Source organism: Primulina tabacum, chromosome 15 (assembly GCF_025594145.1).
Source record: "Primulina tabacum isolate GXHZ01 chromosome 15, ASM2559414v2, whole genome shotgun sequence".
Lineage (NCBI taxonomy): Eukaryota > Viridiplantae > Streptophyta > Magnoliopsida > Lamiales > Gesneriaceae > Primulina > Primulina tabacum.
In genome coordinates, this window is record NC_134564.1 from 23,974,926 (window position 1) to 23,989,525 (window position 14,600).

General features: G+C 42.8%; 1 protein-coding gene across 1 annotated transcript; it reads left to right on the forward strand.

The window, feature by feature from the left end:
* The first annotated feature begins 1,359 nt into the window (after positions 1-1,359).
* Positions 1,360-3,751, forward strand: LOC142525978 (uncharacterized). Its single transcript, XM_075630257.1, has 3 exons — positions 1,360-2,236; positions 2,382-2,506; positions 2,909-3,751. The coding sequence occupies exons 1-3, from the start codon at positions 1,360-1,362 to the stop codon at positions 3,749-3,751; spliced, it is 1,845 nt and encodes a 614-aa protein (XP_075486372.1).
* The last annotated feature ends 10,849 nt before the right edge of the window (positions 3,752-14,600 follow it).

Genomic DNA, 14,600 nt, shown 5'->3' on the forward strand with positions numbered 1-14,600 from the left:
TGCTCTTTGGAAATCAACAATACATTATTAAATATGTTGGTTATTTGATATTTAGTTGAACTTTATGGTTTTTATAGAGTTGAGTTTTTTTTTAAAACACACTTTGAGAATTTATTTTCTCATTTCTTAGAAGAAAAAAATCATAAAAATAAAATAGAGTGAATATACATATTATATACTTGGGTTGCGTTTGGTTGAAGGATAAAATAAACTAATGATTATTAAGTAAATGATAAAGAAAATGATTGTCGTAGAAATGTAATATATGGTGTAAAATAATATTATGTTTGGTAAGATTTTTAAGTGTAGGATAATTTTGAATTTTTTTATGAAAGGACAAAATTGCACTTTCTTTTTTTTTCTTCTTCCACTTCGGCTGCGGCGGTCCGGCGGCGTCGATGGTCCGACGGCCGATCCGGCAGCGGAGGTGTCGGCGACGGTCCGGCAACGTCGGTGCGGCCGGCAATCAGCGGCGTCGACGGCTGCCGGCCAGCGGTGGCTGCGGTATGCCGGTGTCGGCTTGTTCTCGACGGCGATCGGCCGGCAATCGACGGTGGTGGGGCCTGCAGCATCGGCGGTGGTCGTCCGGCGGTGTCGACGGCAGCAGCGGCTGCGGTCGGTGGTCGGTGGCGGCGGTCGTGGCGGGAAGTGGTGGTGAGTTTGGATATAAAAGAAGGGTAAAATTGGAAAAATAGGAAGGATTAAAAGTTGGATAAATAATCCTAGGAGGTGAGAAGTGATTATTTTAACCCACCTAATATAACCTAATCATTCATAGGAGGGATTGACTTGGTTAAATAAAAAACGTACTTGTTTGTCACGAAAATTTGCGGGCGTGCCAGGCACATGATCGTGCCAAAGTTGTGAATGATCTGACTCCGTTTACCAAGCGTTGCGAGTCTCGATTCGGTCGTAAGTTCTAACTCCTTCGAAATGGCTCAAAAACGCAAACACAAAATGAGGAATAAGACAAAATTACAGGAGGAATCCATGAACAACATCAAATTTAATTACGCTGTTATGAATTTGAACGACATTATCACAAGAAAGTTGAAGGAATATGTAAAAATCTCAAGGAACTAAAATACTGGAAATTTGAAAAAGATGAACTATTGAGAAGAATTCTGCAGAGCTTTGATGTAGATTTGTTGTGTTGATTTTCAAACTCCAACGCAGTAGAAGCTAGATATTATGATGGAGCCTTCGGACCTATCAGAATTCGTGATTACAAGGTGAATGGGCAGCAAGGAGTAGTCTACATGGACACCAAGAAAATAAGGGAAGCAGTTGAAATAATTCTCAAACCCACTGCCATGGTCTCTCCTAGACCCATGGTTCGACCTATTATCGAGGGGGTAGATGATTAAGTTCACTAAAGAAGAAATGGAAGTGGCTGCAACTTCCGAATGGAAAGCCACATTGCAGCAGCTGGTGAGTGAAGTACAATCTCAGGAATTATGGGACATTGACGGAACTGAAGTATTATTTGAAGATGAATTTGACAACGGTGAGGAAATAGAGTTACAGCAGGAAGATTTAGTCTTAGCACCGGCACAGATGGAAGATCGACAGCCGGAGACTCAGTACCCTTTGAAAGAGGTGAATCTGGGGACTGTGGAATGCCCTAAACCCACGTACATCAGTGACTTATTGGAGGAAGAGATGAAAGGGGAAATAGTGAAACTTCTCGTGGAATTCAAAGATTGTTTCGCATGGGAATATGAAGATATGCCGGGTTTAGATCGTAAATTAGTGGAACATCGACTACCAATTAAAGATGGTTTCAAACCATACCAACAGCCGGCTAGAAGGATGTCCAAGGCGATTGAAGCAAGAGTAAAAGAAGAAATTGAAAAATTACTCAAAGCAAAATTCATTCGTCCAGTAAGATACACGGAATGGCTGGCAAATATAGTCCCTGTCACGAAAAAGAATGGGAAGCTTCGAGTTTGCATAGATTTCAGAGATTTAAATTGTGCTACCCCGAAAGACGTTTATGTCATGCCAGTAGATGATATGTTAATCGATGCAGTGGCAAGAAACGAGTTGATGTCATTTATGGACGGTTTTTCAGGATACAACCAAATAAAAATAGCCGAGGAGGATGTATCCAAGACAGTCTTTAGAAGCCCTGGAGCGACCGGCACGTTCGAATGGCTTGTTATGCCACTTGGATTGAAAAACGCGGGGGCAACTTACCAAAGGGCCATGAATACCATTTTCCATGACATGATCGGTCAGTGCTTAGAGGTATACATTAATGACATTGTTGTAAAATCTAAAAAAGCAGCAGATCACCTTGGCCATCTTAAGAAAAGTTTTATAAGGATGAGGCAGCACAACTTGAAGTTGAATCCTTTGAAATGTGCTTTCGTGTACAGGCTGGGAATTTCCTAGATTTTTGGTTCACCAGCGGGGAGTAGAGGTGGACAAAAATAAGGCTAAAGCCATTATGGCAGCGATGCCACCGAAGGATAAGAAGGAGCTACAAAGATTCCTCGGTCAGGTAAATTATTTAAGAAGATTTATTTCAAACCTGGCAGGTAAAACTCGTGAATTTTCTCTATTATTAAAGTTGAAAGACTCGGAGGAATTTAAATGGGAAAAACATCACCAGGAAGCCTTTGATAAAATAAAAGAGTATTTGTCTAAACCTCTTGTTTTGATGCCCCCAAAACATTGTTTTCCCCTCAAATTGTATATATCGGCCGCTCAGGATTCTATTGGGTGTCTTTTGGCACAAAATAACCAAGAGAATCATGAGCAGGCCATTTATTATCTGAGTCGATCATTAACAGAGGTGGAGGTTAGATATTCAGTCATAGAAAAGCTGTGTTTGGCGTTGTATTATTCATGTACTAAATTGAGGCATTATCTGATTCATTCAAGAGTTTATGTGATTTCGCAGACAGATCTTGTCAAGTACCTGCTTCACAGGCCTGTCTTGACTGGGAGAATTGGCAAATGGTCGCTGGCATTGGCCGAATTCACCTTGATCTATTGCCCCCAAAAATCGGTGAAAGGCCAAGCCGTTGCTGGTTTCCTAGCAGACCATCCTATGATTGATGTGACAGGGAATGTGCCAGGAGATATACCAGTTTTCTGTATTAATCAACCTTGGATTTTGAAGTTTGATGGTTCCAGCACGGAGATGGCATCAGGGGTTGGAGTCGTGATAACATCCCCAACAGGAGTCAAGACGGCTTTGTCGTTCAATCTGGACTTTCAATGCACCAATAATCAGGCTGAATATGAAGCACTAGTGATTGGTTTGGAAATTTTACGAGATTTGGGAGCTAGAGATGTGCTGATTATTGGGGATTCCCAGTTAGTCCTCAAGCAAATGTCAGGGGAATATAAATGTTCAAGTTTGGCGTTGGCCCCTTACTTTACTGCTGCTTCACAGCTCCTTGATGATTTTGAGGATGTGACATTCCAACATGTGCCAAGGCAAGACAATTGGGAAGCTGATGAATTGGCTCAAATTGCTTCTGGTTTAAAGATGTCGTCCGAGCTCACCCACAAACTCTTGTTGATACAAAAAAGAAATCATCCTTCTATCCATCAGCGAGGAATACAAGTGGATACCTTTGACATTGATGTTGACCTCGCTGGGGATTGGAGAGATGAAATAAAAAATGCATTGAGGAATCCTGAGCAGAGGTTGCCTCATGGTTTGAAGATGAGAATTCTGCATTATGTCTTGATGGGAGATGAACTGTACAGGAAAGGATACGATGGTTTATTGTAGCGGTGTTTGGGTTTGCCAGAGTCCATGAGAGTTATGCAGCAAGTACATGAAGAAATATGTGGGGCACACCAGTCAGGAATCAAGACGAGATGGCTAATCCGCAGACATGGCCACTACTGGCCATCGATGCTAAAAGAGTGTATGAGATATTCGAGGGGTTGTCAACAATGTCAAAAACACGGAAATATTCAGAGGATACCAGCCGATGAAATGCACGCTGTCATAAAGCCGTGGCCATTTCAGGGGTGGGCCATGGATTTGATAGGTAAAATTTATCCTCCCTCGTCTAAAGGACACTCCTTTATAATTGTGGCAACCGATTTCTTCACCAAGTGGGTTGAGGCTCTCCCCATGAAAAAGGTAGAGCAGAAAGATGTTTTTCTGTTTGTAAAAGAACATATTATTCACAGATTTGGAATCCCGCAATCGATCACTACCGACCAGGGAACTATGTTCGTGGGGTCAGAAATGAAGGAATTTGCCGAAGATTACGGAATCCAGCTGATTAATTCTTCACCTCATTATCCCCAGTCCAACGGTCAAGCTGAAGCTTCAAACCAAGTATTGATCAAGATGTTGAAAAAGATGAACTATTGAGTGTCCCTTTCTTTCAATTCCTCCCTAGTGGGCAGCTTGTGGTCTGAGGGGAATGTTATAAACTTCTCCTTCACCAAGTGATCGAAAATTTTCTCCGTCTATGATGCATCAAAAGTATAGGGTGTTTGCACTGGATGAATGTTTTTCTTGGAAAGTTCTTCACTTTTGCGTTTCAAGAAAGGGACAATCCGTGATCCGGAGTTTGCTACTTCTGCCAATGCAACTTCCTCCACTTCCTGGAAATAAGAGCCCACTGTAGACTTTCTTTTATGACTCTCCTCTCGTAATAATTCCTCATACTCTGATACCTTGGCAGCAAGTTCATAAAAATCACGGAATTCCATCCCTTGGAACTTCTTTCTAAGTTCAAAATCGAGTCCTCGCTGTGCCATCTTCACGTATTCTGATTCAGAGAGGAAAACTCGGCATCTGCTCCTCACCTTCTTGAACTTACAAATGAAATCATCGGCAGATTCCCCCGGGTTTTGGACCACCCTTGACAGTTCCGCTATACTAATCTCAGGTACTGTCCGGAAGAATTGTGTATGGAATTGACGTTCCATATCGTGCCAAGTCATAATAGAATTTCGAGGTAATGTTGCATACCATGTGAAAGCAGTACTGGTCAGGGAATTGGGGAACAAACGTAACTTGTAATTAGAAAAGTTCTCCAAATTTGCCAATTCCCCACACTGAATTGTAAACCTGGCCACATGTTCCACGCTGGATTGGCCGTCTTCCCCGCAGTATAAAGTGAAGTCTGGAATGCGGTATCCTCTTGGGTAAGGGGTTTCATGATCCACAATATCAGGATACGGTTTATGGAATTCTGGTCGGTTGATTGGCCTCACCACTGGGCCATACAACTCTTGAATCACATCACGTACCATCTCAAAATCCAACGCTGGAGTTTGTCTCAAATGGTGAGGAGGATAGATTGCCCCCCCGAGTGTTATTCCCCAAACCTGGCGCTGAATATCCACGCATTCCCCCATTAACATACATCCCTGGATGTAAGTTAGGAGACGTCATAGAGAACACGTTACCAGCCATTTGTTTACTGTTGCTGCAGTTTTGGAATTTCAACCCCAACTCCTCATCCCTTTTGTGCGGAGGAGTGTATCTCCCTTCCCTGGCAGATTCAGGAATTCGTGCTTCCCCCAAGCGGCGACTTTCACCTGCCTGAGACACTCCTGAACCTTGGCCTTGATCTTTCAGCAGCTTGACGTCATTCTCTTGAAGTTTATCACTCTCTGGTATAACCACTTCGTCTTTTGCAGACTTTCTCCATTCCTTCATTTCTGCCACAAATTCCATCATGACAGTAGCGAAAGTTTGAGTCATTTCCTTGAGATCGCTGCGGATATTTTTCTCCATGGCCAACATGAAGTTCGGCGAAGACCCATCACCACCAGAAACATCAATTCCTTCCTTCATAGTCTCTTCCTCGAACTGGTGTACTAGTCTTTCAATAGTTCTTCCATCTGCATCATTTTCTTCTATCTGTGAGCGATGAACTTTCCCCTGTGATAGAGGAGAATTTCTTTTGAGACAACTCCGCTTTAATCATTTCGTTCAGGGGGCGAGGCAGATACAATGCGTTTGAAGGCACGGTTGGACACAAACCTAGCTGGGAGGGGTACAAGGTTGGATTGTAAAACTCAAAAATATGGGTACTTTGATCACGTGGGGACACCCCGTCATGTACTAGGAAACGAGGATGTAGGGTGGTAATCCGCACATTTTTAACCAAGGAAGATACGTCTATCGCTTTATTGGTAGCCATATACCCAATCCACGGGTAATCATCGGCTGTGATCGTAAGGAAAGGAGGCCGATGAACTGCTCGAGAGAAGGGCAGAGATCGCATAAATTCTTGAATGAATCAGATAATGCCTCAATTTAGTACATGAATAATACAACGCCAAACACAGCTTTTCTATGACTGAATATCTAACCTCCACCTCTGTTAATGATCGACTCAGATAATAAATGTCCTGCTCATGATTCTCTTGGTTATTTTGTGCCAAAAGACACCCAATAGAATCCTGAGCGGCCGATATATACAATTTGAGGGGAAAACCATGTTTTGGGGGCATCAAAACAGGAGGTTTAGACAAATACTCTTTTATTTTATCAAAGGCTTCCTGGTGACGTTTTTCCCATTTAAATTCCTCCGAGTCTTTCAACTTTAATAATAGAGAAAATTCACGAGTTTTACCTGCCAGGTTTGAAATAAATCTTCTTAAATAATTTACCTGACCGAGGAATCTTTGTAGCTCCTTCTTATCCATCGGTGGCATCGCTGCCATAATGGCTTTAGCCTTATTTTTGTCCACCTCTACTCCCCGCTGGTGAACCAAAAATACAAGGAAATTCCCAGCCTGTACACCGAAAGCACACTTCAAAGGATTCAATTTCAAGTTGTGCTGCCTCATCCTTATAAAACTTTTCTTAAGATGGCCAAGGTGATCTGCTGTTTTTTAGATTTTACAACAATGTCATTAATGTATACCTCTAAGCACTGACCGATCATGTCATGGAAAATGGTATTCATGGCCCTTTGGTAAGTTGCCCCCGCGTTTTTCAATCCAAATGGCATAACAAGCCATTCGAACGTGCCGATCGCTCCAGGGCATCTAAAGGCTGTCTTGGATACATCCTCCTCGACTATTTTTATTTGGTTGTCTCCTGAAAAACCGTCCATAAATGACATCAACTCGTTTCTTGCCACTGCATCGATTAACATATCATCTACTGGGCATGACATAAACGTCTTTCGGGGTAGCACAATTTAAATCTCTGAAATCTATGCAAACTCGAAGCTTCCCATTCTTTTTCGTGACAGGGACTATATTTGCCAGCCATTCCGTGTATCTTACTGGACGAATGAATTTTGCTTTGAGTAATTTTTCAATTTCTTCTTTTACTCTTGCTTCAATCGCCTTGGACATCCTTCTAGCCGGCTGTTGGTATGGTTTGAAACCATCTTTAATTGGTAGTCGATGTTCCACCACTTTACGATCTAAACTCGGCATATCTTCATATTCCCATGCGAAACAATCTTTGAATTTCATGAGAAGTTTCACTATTTCCCCTTTCATCTCTTCCTTCAATAAGTCACTGATGTACGTGGATTTAGGGCATTCCACAGTCCCCAGATTCACCTCTTTCAAAGGGTCCTGAGTCTCCGGCTGTCGATCTTCCATCTGTGCCGGAGCTAAGATTAAATCTTCCTGCTGTAACTCTATTTCCTCACCGTTGTCAAATTCATCTTCAAATAATACTTCAGTTCCGTCAATGTCCCATAACTCCTGAAATTGTACTTCACTCACCAGCTGCTGCAATGTTGCTTTCCATTCGAAAGTTGCAGCCACTTCCATTTCTTCTTTAGTGAACTTAATCATCGACCCCCTCGATAATAGGTCGAACCATGGGTCTAGGAGAGACCATGGCAGTGGGTTTGAGAATTATTTCAACTGCTTCCCTTATTTTCTTGGTGTCCATGTAGACTGCTCCTTGCTGCCCATTCACCTTGTAATCACGAATTCTGATAGGTCCGAAGGCTCCATCATAATATCTAGCTTCTACTGCATTGGAGTTTGACTGATACGGCTGTGAATCAGCCTATACCACTTCCACCTCATCTCCTTTCCACATCAACAGCAACTGGTGCATAAATGATGGCACACAATGATTGGTGTGAATCCAATCCCTCCCTAACAAAGCGTGGAAACTTGCACTGGAATTTACCACGAAAAAGGCTGACAACGAAGATCGGGACCCTACAGTGATGTTTGCTGGCAATACTCCCAAAGTTTTTGTAGACTCCCCAGTAAAAGCCGCCACGGAAACTTCGGTGGGAATCAAATCCTCCACCTTCTTCCCCAATTTCTGAAGAATTCTGTACGACAAAATATTCATAGCAGACCCATTATCTATTAACACTCTAGACAACGGCTTTCCATTCACATGCGCTACAATATAGAGTGGCTTGAGATGCTGAGTCATTTCATTTGTGGGTCGCTTCATCAATACTCTTTTCTCTTCATCGACAAAAACACAGACGCTTTCATTCAAAATATCAGTCTGAATAGGTTGTGTACCATTTTGATTTCCAGCGAACACCTCGGATTCACACATCCTTTTGTGTTTGAATTCCTCTAGCAACATTAACGAGCCAGTGGCACACTCAAATGAAACCAAAATCTGCCCCACTTTGAAAGTAGCCCTCTTGACTGGTTCACTGTCTTCCTCCGATAATAGATCATCATCTTCCTCCTCATTATCTTCAGTAGCCTTCCTCCCAAATTTTTTCTTCTCTTTAAATGACTCCTCTACCCCAGACCTACGTTCAGCAGCTTTTTCTCTCAACAAACGTCGTTTTTGGGTTCTAGAAAGAGGCTTTGGGAATTTTCGATGTTCTACTCGCCTCCATACACCATCAGGGATTGCTCTGAGAGGAACAATAAAACGAGGTTTCCTTTCATATTTTCTATCAGAGCTCAGAAGAGATGGCCTCTGTATTATCTTATGAAATAACTGCTGGCCACTTCTTCTCTCGTTATTCATCGACCAAGAATATGGGCTCCTTCTGAGGTACTGGTTCTCCGGCCTTTTGGCCATGGATTCTCTGTCATACCTCATATTCCTTCCAGTATAATGCAGATACTCCCCACTGTAATAGCGATCTTTCCCATGAAAAGTTTCTGTTTTCTTCTCCCTAACCTCAAACATCATTTTTCGAGGTACCCAACACTTCTTTATAGTAATTCCTGGCCTAATGGATATGTCCCTGTTTTCACTCCTTCTCCTCTCATTGATCAAGAAGCGCAAATAAGTACTGCTCATGTTCACATTGGCTATCGGGGGAAAAGGATCTTCATCCACTATCATTGCTTCCTTTTTCTCGGGGAATTTCAGGATACCCTTGTTGATTCTTTCCTGCAAGACATTCTTGAAAGCCCAACAAACATTAGTATTATGGTTGAAGGAGTTGTGGTACTTACATTAATACCTTCCTTTCAATTCCTCCCTAGTGGGCAGCTTGTGGTCTGAGGGGAATGTTATAAACTTCTCCTTCACCAAGTGATCGAAAATTTCCTCCGTCTTTGATGCATCAAAAGTATAGGGTGTTTGCACTGGAGGAATGTTTTTCTTGGAAAGTTCTTCGCTTTTGCGTTTCAAGAAAGGGACAATCCGTGATCCGGAGTTTGCTACTTCTGCCAATGCAACTTCCTCCACTTCCTGGAATAAGAGCCCACTGTAGACTTTCCTTTATGACTCTCCTCTCGTAATAATTCCTCATACTCTGATACCTTGGCAGCAAGTTCATAAAAATCACGGAATTCCATCCCTTGGAACTTCTTTCTAAGTTCAAAATCGAGTCCTCGCTGTGCCATCTTCACGTATTCTGATTTAGGGAGGAAAACTCGGCATCTGCTCCTCACCTTCTTGAACTTACAAATGAAATCATCGGCAGATTTCCCCGGGTTTTGGACCACCCTTGACAGTTCCGCTATACTAATCTCAGGTACTGTCCGGAAGAATTGTGTATGGAATTGACGTTCCATATCGTGCCAAGTCATAATAGAATTTCGAGGTAATGTTGCATACCATGTGAAAGCAGTACTGGTAAGGGAATTGGGGAACAAACGTAACTTGTAATTAGAAAAGTTCTCGAAATTTGTACTGGGGAGTCTACAAAAACTTTGGGAGTATTGCCAGCAAACATCACTGTAGGGTCCCGATCTTCGTTGTCAGCCTTTTTCGTGGTAAATTCCAGTGCAAGTTTCCACGCTTTGTTAGGGAGGGATTGGATTCACACCAATCATTGTGTGTCATCATCCATGCACCAATTGTTGTTGATGTGGAAAGGAGATGAGGTGGAAGTGGTACAGGCTGATTCACAGCCGTATCAGTCAAACTCCAACGCAGTAGAAGCTAGATATTATGATGGAGCCTTCGGACCTATCAGAATTCGTGATTACAAGGTGAATGGGCAGCAAGGAGCAGTCTACATGGACACCAAGAAAATAAGGGAAGCAGTTGAAATAATTCTCAAACCCACTACCATGGTCTCTCCTAGACCCATGGTTCGACCTATTATCGAGGGGGTAGATGATTAAGTTCACTAAAGAAGAAATGGAAGTGGCTGCAACTTCCGAATGGAAAGCCACATTGCAGCAGCTGGTGAGTGAAGTACAATCTCAGGAATTATGGGACATTGACGGAACTGAAGTAATATTTGAAGATGAATTTGACAACGGTGAGGAAATAGAGTTACAGCTGGAAGATTTAGTCTTAGCTCCGGCACAGATGGAAGATCGACAGCCGGAGACTCAGGACCCTTTGAAAGAGGTGAATCTGGGGACTGTGGAATGCCCTAAACCCACGTACATCAGTGACTTATTGGAGGAAGAGATGAAAGGGGAAATAGTGAAACTTCTCATGGAATTCAAAGATTGTTTCGCATGGGAATATGAAGATATGCCGGGTTTAGATCGTAAATTGGTGGAACATCGACTACCAATTAAAGATGGTTTCAAACCATACCAACAGCCGGCTAGAAGGATGTCCAAGGCGATTGAAGCAAGAGTAAAAGAAGAAATTGAAAAATTACTCAAAGAAAAATTCATTCGTCCAGTAAGATACACGGAATGGCTGGCAAATATAGTCCCTGTCACGAAAAAGAATGGGAAGCTTCGAGTTTGCATAGATTTCAGAGATTTAAATTGTGCTACCCCGAAAGACGTTTATGTCATGCCAGTAGCTGATATGTTAATCGATGCAGTGGAAAAAAACGAGTTGATGTCATTTATGGACGGTTTTTCAGGATCAACCAAATAAAAATAGCCGAGCTCACCCACAAACTCTTGTTGATACAAAAAAGAAATCATCCTTCTATCCATCAGCGAGGAATACAAGTGGATACCTTTGACATTGATGTTGACCTCGCTGGGGATTGGAGAGATGAAATAAAAAATGCATTGAGGAATCCTGAGCAGAGGTTGCCTCATGGTTTGAAGAGGAGAATTCTGCATTATGTCTTGATGGGAGATGAACTGTACTGGAAACGATACGATTGTTTATTGTTGCGGTGTTTGGGTTTCCCAGAGTCCATGAGAGTTATGCAGCAAGTACATGAAGGAATATGTGGGGCACACCAGTCAGGAATCAAGATGAGATGGCTAATCCGCAGACATGGCCACTACTGGCCATCGATGCTAAAAGACTGTATAAGATATTCGAGGGGTTGTCAACAATGTCAAAAACACGGAAATATTCAGAGGATACCAGCCGATGAAATGCACGCTGTCATAAAGCCGTGGCCATTTCAGGGGTGGGCCATGGATTTGATAGGTAAAATTTATCCTCCCTCGTCTAAAGGACACTCCTTTATACTTGTGGCAACCGATTTCTTCACCAAGTGGGTTGAGGCTCTCCCCATGAAAAAGGTAGAGCAGAAAGATGTTGTTCTGTTTGTAAAAGAATATATTATTCACAGATTTGGAATCCCGCAATCGATCACTACCGACCAGGGAACTATGTTCGTGGGGTCAGAAATGAAGGAATTCGCCGAAGATTACGGAATCCAGTTGATTAATTCTTCACCTCATTATCCCCAGTCCAACGGTCAAGCTGAAGCTTCAAACCAAGTATTGATCAAGATGTTGAAAAAGATGATGGAAGACAATCCCCGAGATTGGCACCGACTGCTATCAGAGACTTTATGGGCTTATCGGACCTCAAAGAGAAGTGCTACTGGTACAAGCCCTTTCACCTTGACTTATGGGCATGATGCAGTATTGCCTATGGAAGTGGTAATCCTTTCTTTGAGAGTGATGAGGCAGAATTATTTGGAACCAGAGATTTACATGGAAGCTATGATTATGGAACTTGTGGATTTGGATGAGCTGAGAATGCAGACATATAATGCTTTGATGCTTCAGAAATCCAAGGTGGAAAAAAAGAGTTTGTGGGTGAGCTCGGACGACATCTTTAAACCAGAAGCAATTTGAGCCAATTCATCAGCTTCCCAATTGTCTTGCCTTGGCACATGTTGGAATGTCACATCCTCAAAATCATCAAGGAGCTGTGAAGCAGCAGTAAAGTAAGGGGCCAACGCCAAACTCGAACATTTATATTCCCCTGACATTTGCTTGAGGACTAACTGGGAATCCCCAATAATCAGCACATCTCTAGCTCCCAAATCTCGTAAAATTTCCAAACCAATCACTAGTGCTTCATATTCAGCCTGATTATTGGTGCATGGAATATTCCTTCAACTTTCTTGTGATAATGTCGTTCAAATTCATAATAGCGTAATTAAATTTGATGTTGTTCATGGATTCCTCCTGTAATTTTGTCTTATTCCTCATTTTGTGTTTGCGTTTTTGAGCCATTTCGAAGGAGTTAGAACTTACGACCGAATCGAGACTCGCAACGCTTGGTAAACGGAGTCAGATCATTCACAACTTTGGCACGATCACGTGTCTGCCGCTCAGGATTCTATTGGGTGTCTTTTGGCACAAAATAACCAAGAGAATCATGTGCAGGCCATTTATTATCTGAGTCGATCATTAACAGAGGTGGGGGTTAGATATTCAGTCATAGAAAAGCTGTGTTTGGCGTTGTATAATCATGTACTAAATTGAGGCATTATCTGATTCATTCAAGAGTTTATGCGATCTCTGCCCTTCTCTCGAGCAGTTCATCGGCCTCCTTTCCTTACGGTCACAGCCGATGATTACCCGTGGATTGGGTATATGGCTACCAGTAAAGCGATAGACGTATCTTCCTTGGTTAAAAATGTGCGGACTACCACCCTACATCCTCGTTTCCTACTACATGACGGGGTGTCTCCACGTAATCAAAGTACCCATATTTTTGAGTTTTACAATCCAGCCTTGTACCCCTCCCAGCTAGGTTTGTGTCCAATCGTGCCTTCAAACGCATTGTATCTGCCTCGCCCCCTGAACGAAATGATGAAAGCGGAGTTGTCTCAAAAGAAATTCACTTCACTATCGTTGATCGAATTATCGGAGCAAGCCGAATATTTTAAGACCCCTGTTGTGGAGGCCCCCATTTCAGTCTCTGATGACTACCTTGCATGGTGGACTGCAAGATATCGTTGTCTTATCCCTGCAGAGCTGGACATATCAGGTATATCTCCTCCTGCTTTTTGTATGATTTGCTACTCTCAGATTTTAAATATTATATGTTTGGATATGTAGACCCTCAAAGTCCTCGACAAGCCTTGGATCTGTCGGTTGCAAGGAATGAAAGAAAAGGCAAGGAGGGGAAAGCAAATCCTACTCAAGTGACTCCGTCTGCTCAAGTGAAACAAGTACCTGTTCCTTCGCCTTCAAGACGGCGGACCCGATCCACCGCTCAATTGTCTCGGGCAATCCAACCACTCACTTCCATTCCCTCAGCTGGCCCTGTGACAGTAGAAAATCTTGACTCCTCCTCAACCTCCAGCCCTTCCGCAGAAACCGAGTCGGATGAGCATGTCCCTTTGGCCACACTCAAGCGTAGGAAAGTTCTCCCCGGGAATTCTTCCGATGATGTGGCAGAGAAATCTCCCTCGGCTGGCTCCCACTTTCTGGTAACAACCATACTACTCCCTCTTTAATTATCAGTTTGTTGTTTGTGTCTCACCTTCTCCTTGGCATTGTAGGATCTATCGGCACGGAGGGCGATGGTCTCTTTGGTAGAGGAGACTTTGGATTTTGATTTCAGCTTTTTGGAGTCAGGACCCTCTCATATGGCCTCCTTTTTGAATGTCCCCTCTGGTTTGGAGCTTGCTACCGCAAAAGCTTCACTGAAGCATTTCTTGAATATGAACCTCAACGCCTTAGGGGATATGGAAAAAACCACCATTTTATCCGCTGTGTCTATCCTGAAAAGCCGCCCAGATTTCTCGTCATCCCCAATTCATGAGGTGTTGGCTGCTTTACCAAACATATTCTCAGCTTTCCAGGACTCGAGTTCTATATGTTCAGAGACACTAATTCGGGTGAACAACTTCAAGGAGCAAAAAAGACATTTAGATGGTATGCTCTCTGAACGGAAAGTTGCTCTTTCTGATTTACATCAGAAAAATGAGGAGTTTGACGCCAAAGAGGAATTGGTGAAGAAGCTAGAAATGGAAATCGCCCAACACAAAGCTGATATGGTAACTCTCCTTCATGACAGTGAGGTGTTAAAGACTTCCTCTGACAGACTCAAGGCAGACCTCCAAAGCTTG

What these genes read in the sequence shown, in the direction of transcription:
- LOC142525978 (XM_075630257.1), top strand. Translation starts at nt 1,360, where the DNA reads ATGATTAAGTTCACTAAAGAAGAAATGGAAGTGGCTGCAACTTCCGAA. An exon ending in CATTTTCCATGACATGATCG is followed by an intron (nt 2,237 to 2,381) that starts GTCAGTGCTTAG and finishes TTTCGTGTACAG; the next exon opens with GCTGGGAATTTCCTAGATTT. An exon ending in TACAAAGATTCCTCGGTCAG is followed by an intron (nt 2,507 to 2,908) that starts GTAAATTATTTA and finishes GTGATTTCGCAG; the next exon opens with ACAGATCTTGTCAAGTACCT.